This window comes from Echeneis naucrates, chromosome 24, assembly GCF_900963305.1.
Source record: "Echeneis naucrates chromosome 24, fEcheNa1.1, whole genome shotgun sequence".
NCBI lineage: Eukaryota > Metazoa > Chordata > Actinopteri > Carangiformes > Echeneidae > Echeneis > Echeneis naucrates.
In genome coordinates this window covers 2020154-2033914 of record NC_042534.1, presented here as the reverse complement: position 1 = coordinate 2033914, position 13761 = coordinate 2020154, and the positions used below count along the sequence as shown (strand labels likewise).

Genomic DNA, 13761 nt, shown 5'->3' with positions numbered 1-13761 from the left:
AAACTGGAAGTACCAATTAAAATCGGCAGCAAATTCAAATTAAACGGGGAATTGTCCTCCTGATGCTTCAGCTTCTCTCTGGTCTATGCTCATTTAACAGACGCAGTAAACAAGTAGCTGAGTATTCTTCTCAGGATTAGGTGGAGACAAAATCTGAGCTAAAAGTAGAGTGAGTGTTCAGGCAAAATAAAAACCCCACAGCTTCAGAGAAATGCTTATTCTGCTACTCGTCTCCTATCACAGCTCGCTCAGCTGAGAGCCACCACCTGTAAGATCGGCCACTGAGCTGCAGATTTACATTTACCAACTTTTTTTTTTTGGAGCTACAATTGAAGGGCTATGTTTCCATAATGGGAGGTTTTCTGCCTCTTCAGCTCAGCTCCCCCCCTCCCTGACCGGAGGAGAAACGGCCCTGAGGTCGACTTTACTCAAAACAGGAATAGATTTTTTTTTTTTTTTTTTCACCCGCCATCTGCAAGTCTGTATGAGCTGATGAGCTGCAGTTACATGTCTGCAGGCTGCCTCACCCAGAGGGTTTACGCTCAGGCGCTAGGATTCATGCTGTTTATCACATAAAATGAGATCTCTACCTTTTGCTATTCCTTCGTAAAATATATATCAAAACAATGCTTTTTTTATCCTACAGATGTGGATAAAAAAAAAAAAAAAAAACCCCACATATTTAAAAGATTCACTTGTAGTTGCTTCTGGATAAATGTATTGTGCAGCATGTCCCTTTACCCAACACTTAGCCACCCATGAATGTGACACATTCTGATTCAACCTCAACATTTGGTGCTGGGGAAAAAAAAAGCATGTCACTGCAGAGGGGAAAAAACACTATAAAGTATGTAACTATATTATTGACATTTATTTTCTTTTGTATAATGCCTTTTTCGATGTGTTCAGTATAAGTTGACTGGCTACTGACTCTATTAATGTCTGTGGTGGATTCAAAGGCTTGCAGGTGAAAAACAAAAAAGCTCGCCGGCTACAGAATCTTTTTGAAATAAAGCAGCTTGAAATGTGTGATATGTGTGCTACAGATAAACTTTTTTTTTTTTTTTTGTAAACAAAACGACAAGCTACTTCATGGAAACGGTGTGAGAATTTGTGACCTCACCCAGCCGCACACTGCCAGTCCCCAGGTGTCGTCGTCGTCCATTAATATTTATTTTCTTGGAACGAGCTGATTACTGAAAAGGCTTGAATGGTACAGCACCATTCTGCTTCCTCATGGTCCATTCAAAGTTTTGTGTTTCTTCATGGAAATGGAACTTGTTTACGCAGTTTTTATTTATTTCTACATATAAATTTACTCCCATATGTCCTGTTATGACCCCCCCTCCTCCTGCCAATGTAAATGTTTTGTATGACTACATGGTTTGTATATGAGAAATGCATTGTAACTGCATACTTCTAAAACCTTTACAGTGTAAAACACCAGAAATGCAAATGTCTTCTTTTTGGGCCATTTATAAAACAAAATAAATTGTGATGAAATATGACTGAACAGTCTCCAGTTTCATGCATTAATGTTCAGGCTCCTTCCAGGAGATCGATAGATTGGATTTTTTTCTGTCACCGGGAACGCCGTCCTGTAAAGCTTCACGGGTGACATCATAATTAGCTGTCGCTCATTTCATGATGTCCTTTACATCAAACAGTCCTGCAGTGAGTTGATAATTCTTCCTCCGGTCTGCTCGTATCTTCCCATCATGGAGGCTAAGTAACCCTGACCCTCGCCTACAAACACAGTAAAAATCAGTGACCACGTTCACTCCCGTTATCCGATATCACCATCACTTGATCCAATTACAGTCTGAACTGAGGACCAGTGTGTGTTCCCGCTTTGGATTTCCTCTTCTCTTATTTTCCATTAGCACATTTTGCAGAAATACAAGAACGAACCTATCTGCCTCCTTTGTTGCCTTTGATTTTCTGGATCTCCTTGGAGCTCAAGATCAGCATGCCGTTCTTGAAGCGCCCCACCTGACCTGAGGGGGCTGAGCTGGGACCAGAGGACACCCTCTTCTTGTCCCTGGTGAAGATCGCAGTGCAGGGAAAGACCAAGAATCAATCAGAGTTTTTTTAAACCATGGTGGGTTCAGACTTAATCACTGTAGTGTTTCAGAATTTATTCTCTAATTAAGTTAGATTAGTTTACAGTTTACGCACCTTTGATTATTCTGTTTTTTCTTTTTCTTCAGTTCCTGCAGGGGACGTGAACACAGTTCAAATTAGAGTTTAACAGGATACATGTTTTGATTGCTATTTAAGCTGATTGAAATATGATGAAATCGTAGTCCCTACAACCTTTTTACAAACAGGCTAAAGAAATACAGTCAGCTCGCAGTTTGTTGGTTTTGATTGTAATTGTTGTTTCTGTGGACCCTGATGGCTGTGGATTCATTTTGTAAAAATGTACAGGATCCTGATTCTTACCGGCTCAACCTCCTCCTTTTCTTTCTGCTTTTTCTCTTTGATTTGCTGCTGCAGCACCTTGTAGTTGATATAATCCTTCTTTTGAGGCTGATAAAGAGAAGAATTCAGACAACGAACTCCTCAGTCACCTATTTGAAGAGGTCAGTATAGTGAAGTTGAGGGCATGCTGTAGTTTTCCTTACTCTGGCTCCCAGCATGATGGCTCTGTCCTGCTCGAAAATCCGCTGCTGCTCCTTCTTATAGCCTGTGATTCCAAACCGATGGACCTCGAGACGAGCCTGATGTGATGTGAACGCACAAGTACACGCTAAAGGGGCTAAATGTAAGTTAATCCTGCTATTTATACTAAACAAGCTGTGAGAAGATTAAAAATCAAAACAGTACTGAAGGTGCTGAAGCCAAATTAGTCAAATTTACCTTAATCCTCAGTATAGATGCTGCACTTCACATTGGAAACAAAATAAAAACAAATAAATGGATTTCAAGTTGTTACCTTTTCAAGACTGAGTTCTTCCGGTCGGTCATTTTGCTTCTTTTCCGTTATCTGAGGGGCCTGGAGGTGAGGACAGCACAGCACCGAGGGCAACAGAGACGAGAGGAGACGCACTGTGAGGTTACTGGGTGCTGACACGGTGACATGGAGGAATTCTGGTTTCTGGTTGCAAACTTGCGAGCATGTCACATAACATATCAGGGCTAAAAATGCAAAATACAATATGACTGTCTTCTTTACTAAAAATGTTTAACAGACTTTTGATACCAGTGGGGCAGGAAAACATGAATTTATCCATCAACTCATTGATCTTAAGAGAAATTTGTTTGTACAGGCTACACACCAAAGCACCGCTGACTTACAGGGGTTTTATCTGCGGGGGTTGGTGTCTGTTTGGTCTTCAGTTTCTTTCTGGGGTCTTGAAAAGTCACAACTTCCACCTGGTTCCCCTGCAGGGAGCTTGAACCTGAGCAAGACGTGACGCATTAAACAAAAAGTGGAAGACGGTAATTTGTATGGGATGACAAGTGATCTATTTAATATCCATTTCAATTCCAGTATGATTCCTGGAAACAAAGTAGATAATATTAGAAACCTGTTTGCTCGGTTTGTGGGCATTGCTGGTGATGTTGAGAACCAGCACATGCGGCTCTCGAGCTGTCAGTGTCACTGCAAACATCTTTTATAGGAGTGAACTCTTCCTCCTCCTCAGCCTGTTTCCGTTTCTTCTTCTTCTGAGATTTGAGCCTCTTCTTCGATGCTGGTCCACCACCTGCACCACAGGTCATCAAATAAATCTGGAGTAACTTTTGGAAAATTTGGTTGCAGGATTTCAGCATTTCTCGATGTGTTTGCACAGAATGAATGAAAGTCAGTGGGTTTCTGGTTGATTGGGTACATTTAGATAAAACTGCTGAGTTATACTAAAATGTTGCAGTTATTTAACGTTAACATTCAGGCATTTGTCACATGATAAACGTATGTATTTACACATTTTGAAATATGAGCGTGACAATATTCTGCTGGCTGGACAAGTTTTTAAAAAGTTGTTTCTAAAATCTAGGTGCCTAAATGCCAATGCATACCATAAATACTGCCTATTTATGAAAGTTCATGTACATGTGATTAACACCTATTTCATTGTCTGACTGCTATCGACATTGTGTTTACTAAATTAGGTTGAAAAAATTAAAACTGAATGTGTGTTTTCTTGAAATACTCCCATTGTACCTTAAATGATCAGAAATAACTCAATGAATGGATGACCAGGTCTGCTTTGAAATATAAGATAACAAAGGGGGAATAAGACGAATTGCTAACAGTCCAGCTGTTTTTGTGTCTTGTCTTAACAGATAGACCGATTAATCCAATTTTAACAGCCATATCTTACCGCAAAAAAACTAATTGGAAAAAGAAGGAATGGTAGCTAGTAAAGCTAGCCACACGGCTAGCTAACCTTAGACTTACCAAAGTCATAAAACTGATCCAAAACCTGTTCAAGAAACAGAAAGTCTTCGTCTTCTTTCCCGTTTGTCTTTGAGCTCATTTTAAGTCACCAATTCAAAGGAAGTTTGTTTAAAAATGACCAAAAATCGCCGCTAACAGCAGCTCTGGGTGCTAACACACGACTCTGATGACAACAAACCGTGCAGGCACATGGGAAACGCGCGGCGTGCCGGTCCCTTCCGGGCTGCCGTAGTGCGGAAGTGCCACGGAATTGCCAGCTTACACGCCCATGTGAAATCCTGCAGCCGCTGTTTTCTGCCAAAAAAGTGTTATATCCAGAGACAAGAGGTCACACAGGCCTCTACTTATAACTTAACTTAGCTTATGAAATTTCATAAAAGATGGCGTCCAAAGCCGTTTACTCGGTATGTATCATGTGCTAATGCTAAGCTAACTGAGCTCTCTGCTCTACTTCGGTGTCCACCTCTTGACTTTTGACATTTCATTCAAACAGGTGAATGTCAAATTCATATGCATGAAGCAACACAGCTATAAATACCGAGTCCTCTCTTGTAGTTGATGCAAAGTGTGACATTTAACTCGCCAAATGGTTTGTTAGCCGGACCGTTTCCTCTGTAATGTGGATGTCGTTTTGCAATCCCAAGTTTTAGTTTTACTGTATTGAGGGATGGCTGAAACTTGGATTGGGTGTTGACTAGGATCACTTGCTCTCCTCTCTTGCTTTGGTTTTCAATCATTCGTGGTGTGCACGTGTGTTTGTGCTTTATTGCGGTGTTTCAGTAATAACAATGTTGGTCCAACCCTGCCAATGTTCTGCTCCACTGCAGTGCAAACAGAGACCTATAAAGACATTAGATTTAGTGTTTTATGGTAACAGTGGATCTATGCCTCTCTAATACAGTGTGCTCTTTTGTGTTCTTCAGCATAGAGACCCTATGCTGAAGAAAAGAGATGACTTTGAAGACATTTTGGAGGAGAGGAGGAACTCCAGCGACCTCAGATACGCTCTCAAATGTTACACTCCTGTTGTCTATAAGGGAATTTCTCCCTGCAAGGCAGACGCACTGACCAACATGGTGCTTCAGTCAAGTCATCTGCACTACGTCATCAGTCAGGTAGAGCAGAGATCTTGTGATTGTTTGACACAGCTGATGTTATTTCAGATTTTTTCCCAGTGCATCAAGTAAAAGCCGTGTGTTCTGGTACCAGGTGTCGGCGTATCAAACAGAAAGTGGATGGAAGCTTATTTTCTGTATCTGAATCTTGACTTGTGCAGGTTTCCAAAGAGACTGGCAGGGCCGTCGATGACGTGCAGGACGAAGCGTCGGCCATCCTGGAGGAGATGGCTCAACGCCTCCAGCTCAGCACCATTCGTTTCTTTGCCTTCACGCTCAGCAAAGTCTTTAAGACCTTGTTCAGGAGCATTTGTGTCAACGAAGAGGGCATTCAGAGGGTAAGATTTTCAACAACTCTTGCAATAAAATGGTATTAAAATGACTGACAGTCACATAATCTGTATTTCTGTCATTGTTAGCTTCAGCAGGCCATTCAGGAGCACCCGGTTGTTCTGCTGCCCAGTCACCGTAGTTACATGGACTTCCTGCTGATGTCATACCTCCTGTACACCTACGACCTGGCTCTACCTGTCATCGCTGCTGGCATGGGTAAGCATGGGGAAGAGCGTGAGTGCACATGCTGAATTACCAGCTCAGTGGTTCATGTTTTGTCATGAATTTCTTCATGCAGATTTCATGGGGATGAAGTTTGTCGGGGAGATGCTGCGCATGTCTGGAGCTTTCTTCATTCGGCGGTCGTTTGGGGGAGACAAGCTGTACTGGGCCGTCTTCTCAGAATACGTCAAGACCATGCTGAAGGTGAAGTTACAGGATTGTTTTGTTATTAAGGAGTGAAATCTTCATCCTTTGTCTGGAAATAGAAAGGAGTAGCCATCTACTGCACAGCCTCCAGTGTTTAAGAGTGAACAGAGTCCGTAAAATCTCTTATATAAACCATCATTTCTGCATTATAAGGATACAAACAGATTTTTCTTGTGCTCCAGAATGGATATGCACCAGTTGAATTTTTCCTGGAAGGGACCAGAAGCCGCACAAGCAAGTCTCTGACTCCAAAATTAGGTAAAGAATTAAAAAGCAACTTATCTCTCCTCTACAGATCTGATTCTGTCTTTCATTATTTTGGAATTTCTCTCATCAATAAAGTTTCTTTTTAAAACAAACAGTATAACATAAAGCATCGAAGGAAGTGTCATGCTGTAAAGATGATTGTTTTCTTGTAGATTTGTCAGAGATCAGAGTCTAGGGGAAGATTTTGGCATTTTACATCCATATTTCTTATGCATATTCAACTTTATTATTTTATTGCTATTATATATATTTTTAATTTTACATAATCTTATTTCATATTCTGGAACTGTAACGTAAAATAATTTCCACCCTAGATCAATGAAATATTCTGAGTCTTTGACGGAATTTGTAATGTGGGATATTGAATCACATAAATATTTCCTGCATGTCTTCCAGTTTTATGTTCCCTCACTGCTGTGACCTGTTTCATGCTTTCATTTCTTTGCCTTCCTTCAGGTCTGTTGAATATTGTTATGGATCCATTCTTCAAAGGGGAAGTCTTTGACATGAGTTTAGTCCCGGTCAGCATCAGCTATGAGAGGATCCTGGAGGAGTCGCTGTATGCCAGGGAAATGCTGGGTGTTCCCAAACCCAAAGAGTCCACCTCAGTGAGTCACTTACGCCCTGGACTCCTTTACAGTATAAGCTGTATGGAAGGTTTTATTGTGCAGCCTGGAAAAGCCTGTATGTGTTTACTGAGGTCTGGACTGTTTCCACACTTCTGTCTCTCCTTTTGTAGGGCCTGTTTAAAGCCAGAAAGGTCCTCAGTCAAAACTACGGGAGCATCCATGTCTACTTTGGTCAGCCTGTGTCTCTCAGAAGTTTAGCTGAGGGCCGAGTTAACCGCAGCCAGTTCAGCCTTGTACCAAGGTGCAACTTACCGTCGATTTCTTCAGACCATTAGGCCTCAGCCAACTAGAAGAATTTGTGCTTTAGAGCATTCAGACTTGATTCTGAGTTGTCTGTTGCCTTAAAAACAACACCACATGGACTGACTGTAAGCTCTCCATGTCCAGACACATCCCCAAGAGGCCTAGTGAGGAGATCCAAAACTTTGTGAATGACTCGGCCTACATGCTGGTTCGGGCCCAGGAGGAGAACATGGTCCTGAAGCCGTGGGTCCTCCTGGCCTCCCTGCTGCTCCAGAACCACCACCAGAGCCAGGCGCCGGGGCAGAAACCAGGGATGGCACTGGACGAGCTGACTGAACGGGTTGTGTGGCTGCGGGATCTCTCTCGACAGTATGGAGCTTTCCTCCACTGGCCTGGTACAGTATGAGCCCCCTCCTCCCCCTGTGACAGATTCACCGTTGTCCCAGAGATACAGGAGACTCTGTACTTGAGTGTTCAGACTAACAAAAGCCCCCTGTTCAAAATCAAGTGTCGTATTTGAGCTTACGTCTAAATAAACTCAATAGTGAATGGCTTCACTGTACTGACGCAGAATATTAAACAGCTGAAAAATCCACAGTCCGTTAAATTTACTGAATTCATAATTACTTAAAACTAAATTATAAACACACATAAGACATAGTTTATTTTCTTTTTTCATAGGCAGATTAAGACACATTCATGAGGCACGTTGACATTAAAACAAGCCAGTTTTCAGTTTCTTTGACTGCTGCGAGATCAATTTTTCATTTTTTGGGTATTCTCTGTTATGTTACTGGCAGTTAGAGAGAGAGATGAAAAGTAGGGCAGTACACTTTTTTGCTGCTTCAGTCTGATGGTATATTTTTTTCTTTCTTCTTCGTCTCTGATGGCTTCAGACCACAGAGCTCCATCAGATGTCGTCTCCTCCAGTCTTTCGCTGCACCCAGGTCTAGTGAAAATCTCTGAGGGAAGAGTCCAGCTCGCGTTGGAACTGGGTTGGTACTTTCTTTTTTTGGTGCTCTTGTATTTCTTTATGTTATTGGTACAGTTTGTTAAAGGGAAATTACTGAAGATACATTTTAGGCTTCTAGCTGAGGGAGAGACGTAATGCGGGACAAATGGGAGAGAATAGGTTGATCATTTCAGAAAAGAAAGAAGTGAGTTTAAAATAAGGGGGGTGTTTGAAGTGGATGCTAGAAACATGTGTGACAGTCATTTATGTATAAACCTAAAGCCTTTATTTAAATTTTAATAAAGAAAACACCGATCAACAAATGCAATAAATGATTAAAAAAAAACCTGTCTCGTCTGGAAGCAGGAGGAGATGTGGGGCCGAAGGAGTCTCGCAGCGCCGACACGACACCAGAGGAGGAGCTGCTGAGCCGGGCGGTCATCGTGCTCTCCTGCGCCTCCTACAGGAACCAGGCGCTGCACGTCTTCCTCCGGCCGGCGCTGCTGGCATTGGCCATCCACGCTGCCGCCTCCACCAAGAAACGTGAGGCTGATCTCGCCGTTTACCCGTTTATATTTCATCTTCTGTAATAATTTTAGCTACTTATGTAACACTAAGTGAGATGAATCCCCTTCATAGGTGAGTTTCATGTGTAAATATAAGAAAAGGAACTTTAACTCCCCCTCTAGGTGCATTGAGGAATTGCATGCCAGTTGAAATTCACTATCAGTGCTGATATTTAGATTGGGAAGGCATTTATGATACAGCTGGATGAATTTTAAACATTTCAAACACATATCGACACTCTGTGTGTTTTCCAGAGGAGGTGTTTTACAGCTTCAGCTTCCTCAGAAACATGTTCTCTAATGAGTTCATCCTCGTTCCAGGAGCTACAGTGCAGGTGAGGAAACTCATTTACACATAACTGTGGCAGAAATAAACGTTAAAATGTTGTCTGAGTGTGAGTTTTATTTTTCATGCTGCTTCTCCTGTAGGATTTTGAGGAGGCCTGTTATCTTCTGGTGAAAACTGGAGCTCTGCAGATCACCCAGCAGGAAGTCCTGGTGACGGAAAGAGGACACAGAACGATAGTCTTCCTCACCAGCATGTTGGATCCCTTCTTACAAGGATACCAGGTGAGAGCCACACATTCATGGAGCAAATCTTTGTGATAGTTCCATGATGCTTAGATTCTTATTCACTGTAGGAAGGTGTTGCACAGCTGGATATTGTGTCAACATTGCTGAAGTGCACACTCCTTCCTCTCTGTTCTGTTAGTATGTGCAGAGTGATGTAACATGGTTGCAGCTCATTAACATCCTGAAGAGCTAAAGAAGAATAAAATAAAGTCAATACAGGCAGAAGGCAGATAAATACACCACACATCTGTAGTGGGCCATAAGTGATGATTGAATAGGATTACATTATATATGAGTCTACACATTTTTTTTTATTATTTATTGATTGAATGACTTTATTGTCCACTGCAGTGCAAAAGCACAAAACATAAATAATCTACATAACAAAACACGCAATCTCAACCAAACAAATAGTGACAGAAGACCTTTAAGCCGGGCAGGGAGTTTAGATCGAAGCCGCTGTGGCTCAGGTGGTGGAGTTGTATCTCTAATCCACATGTCAAACCGTCTCTGGGAATGATGCTGGTCCTAAATTGCCTCTGATAGCTTTTCTGTTAGTGTAAAAGTTTGGAGTTGAATGGTAGAAGTGCATTATCAGTGCTGGTAGTAGAAAGGGCTGTATGAATGGGTGAATGCAGCCTCCGATGTAAAAGGCTTTGAGTGGTCGATTAAGGCAAAAAAAAAAAAAAAAAATAAATAAAATTGACCGTTCATATATTTGGCTGTGCATTAGTCCAAAAAACAAACCCATCATGTGCTTGTGATAGAAAGTGTAATTTTCTGAAAGCTTACTTTTGCTCGAGTCATAATTGTTCGTCAATTACATGCTTGCTATAAATGAGGAAGTTGTCGTGTGAATGTGTGTAACAGCTGCTGTCCTCTAGAGGGCATTGTCAACACAACAATAACTGTTGTGGCCTCACATCTTCATGGTGAAGCCTGCAGTTGTGACTTCTGTGCTCACCAAAGGATTATTTCCCTTTAATGAGGTGAACACAACCTTTCTGCTGCGGGTTGGGATGACCAAGTTCTCATTCAGGTCACAGCGTTTTGGAAAATATTTAAAGGGCTCGGTGACTCGAGATGTTGAGCAGGCTGGTGGTATTAGAGCTCTTTATATTATGTTGATTGCTTCCGTTCATTTATCTGAGTTATTTCCTGTTTTCTGGTTGACTGTAGTCAGAGCTGCAACGATGAAGGTCGTTTTTTATTGATAATCAGTCGCCTGCACCGTCATCAGATTGTTGTTTGTTGTTTTGGACATTGCGGTCCTGTGAAGTGGAGCAGACGACATTATGATGTTCTGCTAGAGTATCATGAAGCCATTATGCCCATTTTCGTTAAACATTTCTTTTATATCATCATCATCCTCATATAACACATTTTCTTTATGACTTTATAACAGCTCTTTTAATTCTGTGAAATATCCAGGTGGTTAAAATCTCCAACACAACCTGATACTGATACTCAGGCCTGATGTGCAGCACCAGCTGATTGTTCCACTGGACTGAAGTGAACGTTTTAGATGCAACTGTGTGTGTCTGTGTGTGTTGTCTCAGGTGGTGTGCAGGTTCCTGTGTGAAGAGGCCACCGAGGAGCTGACAGAAAAACAGTTCATTCCCTCCATCCGGAGGTTCATCATCAAACATCTGCTAGCAGGTCTCTCTCTCTTTCCCTCTCTCTATCTCTCTACATCATCTCTGTTAGCTGTGCTAACTGCCAGTTGTGTGTCTGTTCGTGTGTTATCCAGGCAGACTAAGATACACAGAGGTGTTGTCATCTGACCTCCAGAAAAACGCTCTGGCAGCTTTGCTAAGACTCGGAGCAGTTCAGAAACTCAAGGGGTACGTTGGCTTTGGTTATGTTCATGTCCCTGGTCTTGACCTTTTTAACTTGTTCAGATAAAAAAAAAAGCCCAAACTGAACACGATGACCTTCATGAGGGAGGATTTACTGCAGCACCCTTTTATGGAGATAAAATTGTTGCATGTATTCAGTCAATTTTATCCAAAAATCAGATATCACATTTAGTCCAGATTTGAAAATTTTTTTTTAATTGGGGAAAAAAGAATGAAACTACAAGAAGAGCAGGATGTTTTATTACAAAACTAAACCTTAACTTGGCAGCTCCTTTCCTCTCATTAGTCTCATGGACAGTTTGAGTTTTATTAGTGCCTTTTACCTCAACAGTGCTTTGGAGTTTCTGTTGTAGAAAAATGAAAATGCGGTGTGTTTTTACTTCAGGGTGGATCAGGGGACATTAAAGGTCAACACAGTGATGGTGAACTCGCTCGAGGACACGCTCGGTAAGAAGCAAGATTTCAGTAAATTTATGAATAAGCAGCTTCAGCTCTTTAAAACATCTTTGTCTGTTTGTCCAGGAGGAAAACTTCCAACACAGAAAGTTGTCGTTGCTCGCCTCTGATGTGCCAAACTCATTATCCAAGGGAGGCTGAGGGAGGTTGGATCTTTTTTTTTTTTTTTTTTTTGGAAACCCATGTCGACTCGTTAAGTTGACGTTGCCGCTGTTCTTCGGCTACGGTGCACGTCGAGATCACAAAAGACGTCAAACCTGACTGTTTTCTCTGGTGGAACAAAAGCCATCCGGAGACGTTGAATCTTTCTCTTTCTTTAGATTCTCTCCTCTCTTTTCAAAACGCCTTTTTCTTCTTCCATTAAAAATCTTTTCTATACGAACGTAAAACCAGACGATGAATCAGGCTTTTGAAGGTATGTCGCTTTTGCCTCATTCTGCACAACTAACCTTTTGCAGCCTTGTGAAAGCCTCTGAATGTGCCAGCTCCACTCAGGATAGTGGCCATTTTCCATTAATGCGTTTGATATGAATCCTCTAACACTCAGCGAGGCTTTTTCTTTGTGGCGTCCTCAGCCTTGTCTCTCTCATCTGCACTCCAGTTTGTCTGTGTTTGTTATTAGCTGTCTCTCTTTATTTTGAGCACTTTACTGAGTTTCTTCATGCAACGTGGTGTGGACCTGCACCTTAAATGTCTCCTGGCACACTGTTTTGTCTCATTTCTCACCTTATTTGTGTTTGGTAAATTAATGCATAAGAAAATTTGATTTATTTTTTTTAAACACCAAATGAACCAAAAGCTTTAATATTTTTGCTGCGACACAGGGCCAGCTTCAGAACTCCTCGTACCAAGTTTGACTTTTGCCAACGACACGTATCAGCATTACATTGGAGGCAAAGCTACAGGTCTAATGTCAGCCTCAAACAGTTGCCAAGCTCCAGTTTAAACATTTAGTCACACAAACACTACAAGCTTCACCAAAGGTATCACTTTCTGTTGGATATTTATTCACTGTCGGGGATATTTTTCATGTTTCCTTGTGTTCTCATGTGTAGAATAGTTACTGAATCTCCTTCAAAAGTTGTTGTTAAAAACCAGAGTACATTAGTCGAGCTTTATTAATCTTCAAGGAAGCAATGCACTCTAAATTATCATTAATATAAAATTAAAAATTAACTGAAGCAGAAGAATCACACTTTTTCTCTGTGAAAAAGCCAACAGGTGATTGCTCGGTTTAAGACTCAGGGTGAGTGCAGTTTTTAATCACCGTTTCCAATTTAAAAAAAAAAAAAAAAATCCTAATATTGAGGTTATTAATTTGGAAGTTAACTGTCATCACAGTCTTGTTACTTTGAAACTCAGCAGCAGAGGGACTTTTACTGAGATGAGAAGGTGGTCAAACCACACATCCGGTGTGCATTCTGCTCACCAAGCAGGACTTCTTTTAAAACTAATATGACAAAGTAAAATATCAAAGTACAAAGTTCAACCAGTCTCAGAAAGGTTTACTGAAAATTATTTTTGTATCTAATGTGCCAACAGATTGTGAGCTGTGCTAAGTTTCTGCCATCAACTATAAAAACTTTCACTCCGCCATCACAGATTTCCATTTTTTGTTTATTTTATTTTTCTAAATGCTACCTCTGCTTTATTTGATAGATACGCAACTCGTATGTTCTGGGACTTGAAACATTTATTCTGTCGCCAGTCAGTCAACAACAAAGCAGCTCTGACTTTGAGATAAAACTGTAACCTGAAGGTCAACTTGTCATCTGAAGTGCACGTCTCCAGCGTGACGCTTTGTGGTTAAATGGTTTTTTGTTTTTTCTTTTAACAGCTTTTATATAATGTCTAAATATGTGACTCCTCGTATTTTTGTGCGTGTGTCTGCATACATGTTGGGTGAGGCCTTGTAGTCCTGACTGTTACAGGCT

General features: G+C 41.3%; 2 protein-coding genes across 3 annotated transcripts; one reads left to right on the top strand and one right to left on the bottom strand.

The window, feature by feature from the left end:
* Positions 1-1007: 1007 nt before the first annotated feature.
* Positions 1008-4577, bottom strand: fsaf1 (40S small subunit processome assembly factor 1). Its single transcript, XM_029496765.1, has 9 exons — positions 4406-4577; positions 3534-3710; positions 3301-3404; positions 2939-2998; positions 2628-2723; positions 2446-2532; positions 2179-2213; positions 1912-2041; positions 1008-1746 (listed from the first exon to the last, which is right to left on the bottom strand). The coding sequence occupies exons 1-8, from the start codon at positions 4482-4484 to the stop codon at positions 1912-1914; spliced, it is 768 nt and encodes a 255-aa protein (XP_029352625.1). The 5' UTR covers positions 4485-4577; the 3' UTR covers positions 1008-1746.
* Positions 4578-4642: 65 nt separating this feature from the next.
* On the top strand, positions 4643-13196 carry gnpat (glyceronephosphate O-acyltransferase). Of its 2 annotated transcripts, none has more exons than XM_029496244.1 (17): positions 4643-4809; positions 5329-5520; positions 5682-5858; positions 5940-6069; positions 6152-6279; positions 6465-6540; positions 7006-7157; positions 7289-7419; positions 7566-7816; positions 8318-8416; positions 8740-8916; positions 9195-9274; positions 9369-9509; positions 11072-11171; positions 11263-11356; positions 11757-11818; positions 11894-13196. In XM_029496244.1, exons 1-17 carry the CDS (start codon positions 4786-4788, stop codon positions 11935-11937), a joined length of 2058 nt encoding a protein of 685 aa, XP_029352104.1. In that variant the 5' UTR covers positions 4643-4785; the 3' UTR covers positions 11938-13196. The 2 variants fall into 2 exon arrangements, with proteins under 2 accessions (XP_029352104.1, XP_029352103.1); XM_029496243.1 differs by having other exon boundaries at positions 8737-8916.
* The last annotated feature ends 565 nt before the right edge of the window (positions 13197-13761 follow it).

What these genes read in the sequence shown, in the direction of transcription:
- fsaf1 (XM_029496765.1), bottom strand. Translation starts at nt 4,484, where the DNA reads ATGAGCTCAAAGACAAACGGGAAAGAAGACGAAGACTTTCTGTTTCTT. An exon ending in AAAAGGAGGAGGTTGAGCCG is followed by an intron (nt 2,214 to 2,445) that starts GTAAGAATCAGG and finishes CGTCCCCTGCAG; the next exon opens with GAACTGAAGAAAAAGAAAAA. An exon ending in AAAAAACAGAATAATCAAAG is followed by an intron (nt 2,042 to 2,178) that starts GTGCGTAAACTG and finishes GATCTTCACCAG; the next exon opens with GGACAAGAAGAGGGTGTCCT.
- gnpat (XM_029496243.1), top strand. Translation starts at nt 4,786, where the DNA reads ATGGCGTCCAAAGCCGTTTACTCG. An exon ending in TGCACTACGTCATCAGTCAG is followed by an intron (nt 5,521 to 5,681) that starts GTAGAGCAGAGA and finishes TGACTTGTGCAG; the next exon opens with GTTTCCAAAGAGACTGGCAG. An exon ending in CATCAAACATCTGCTAGCAG is followed by an intron (nt 11,172 to 11,262) that starts GTCTCTCTCTCT and finishes TGTGTTATCCAG; the next exon opens with GCAGACTAAGATACACAGAG.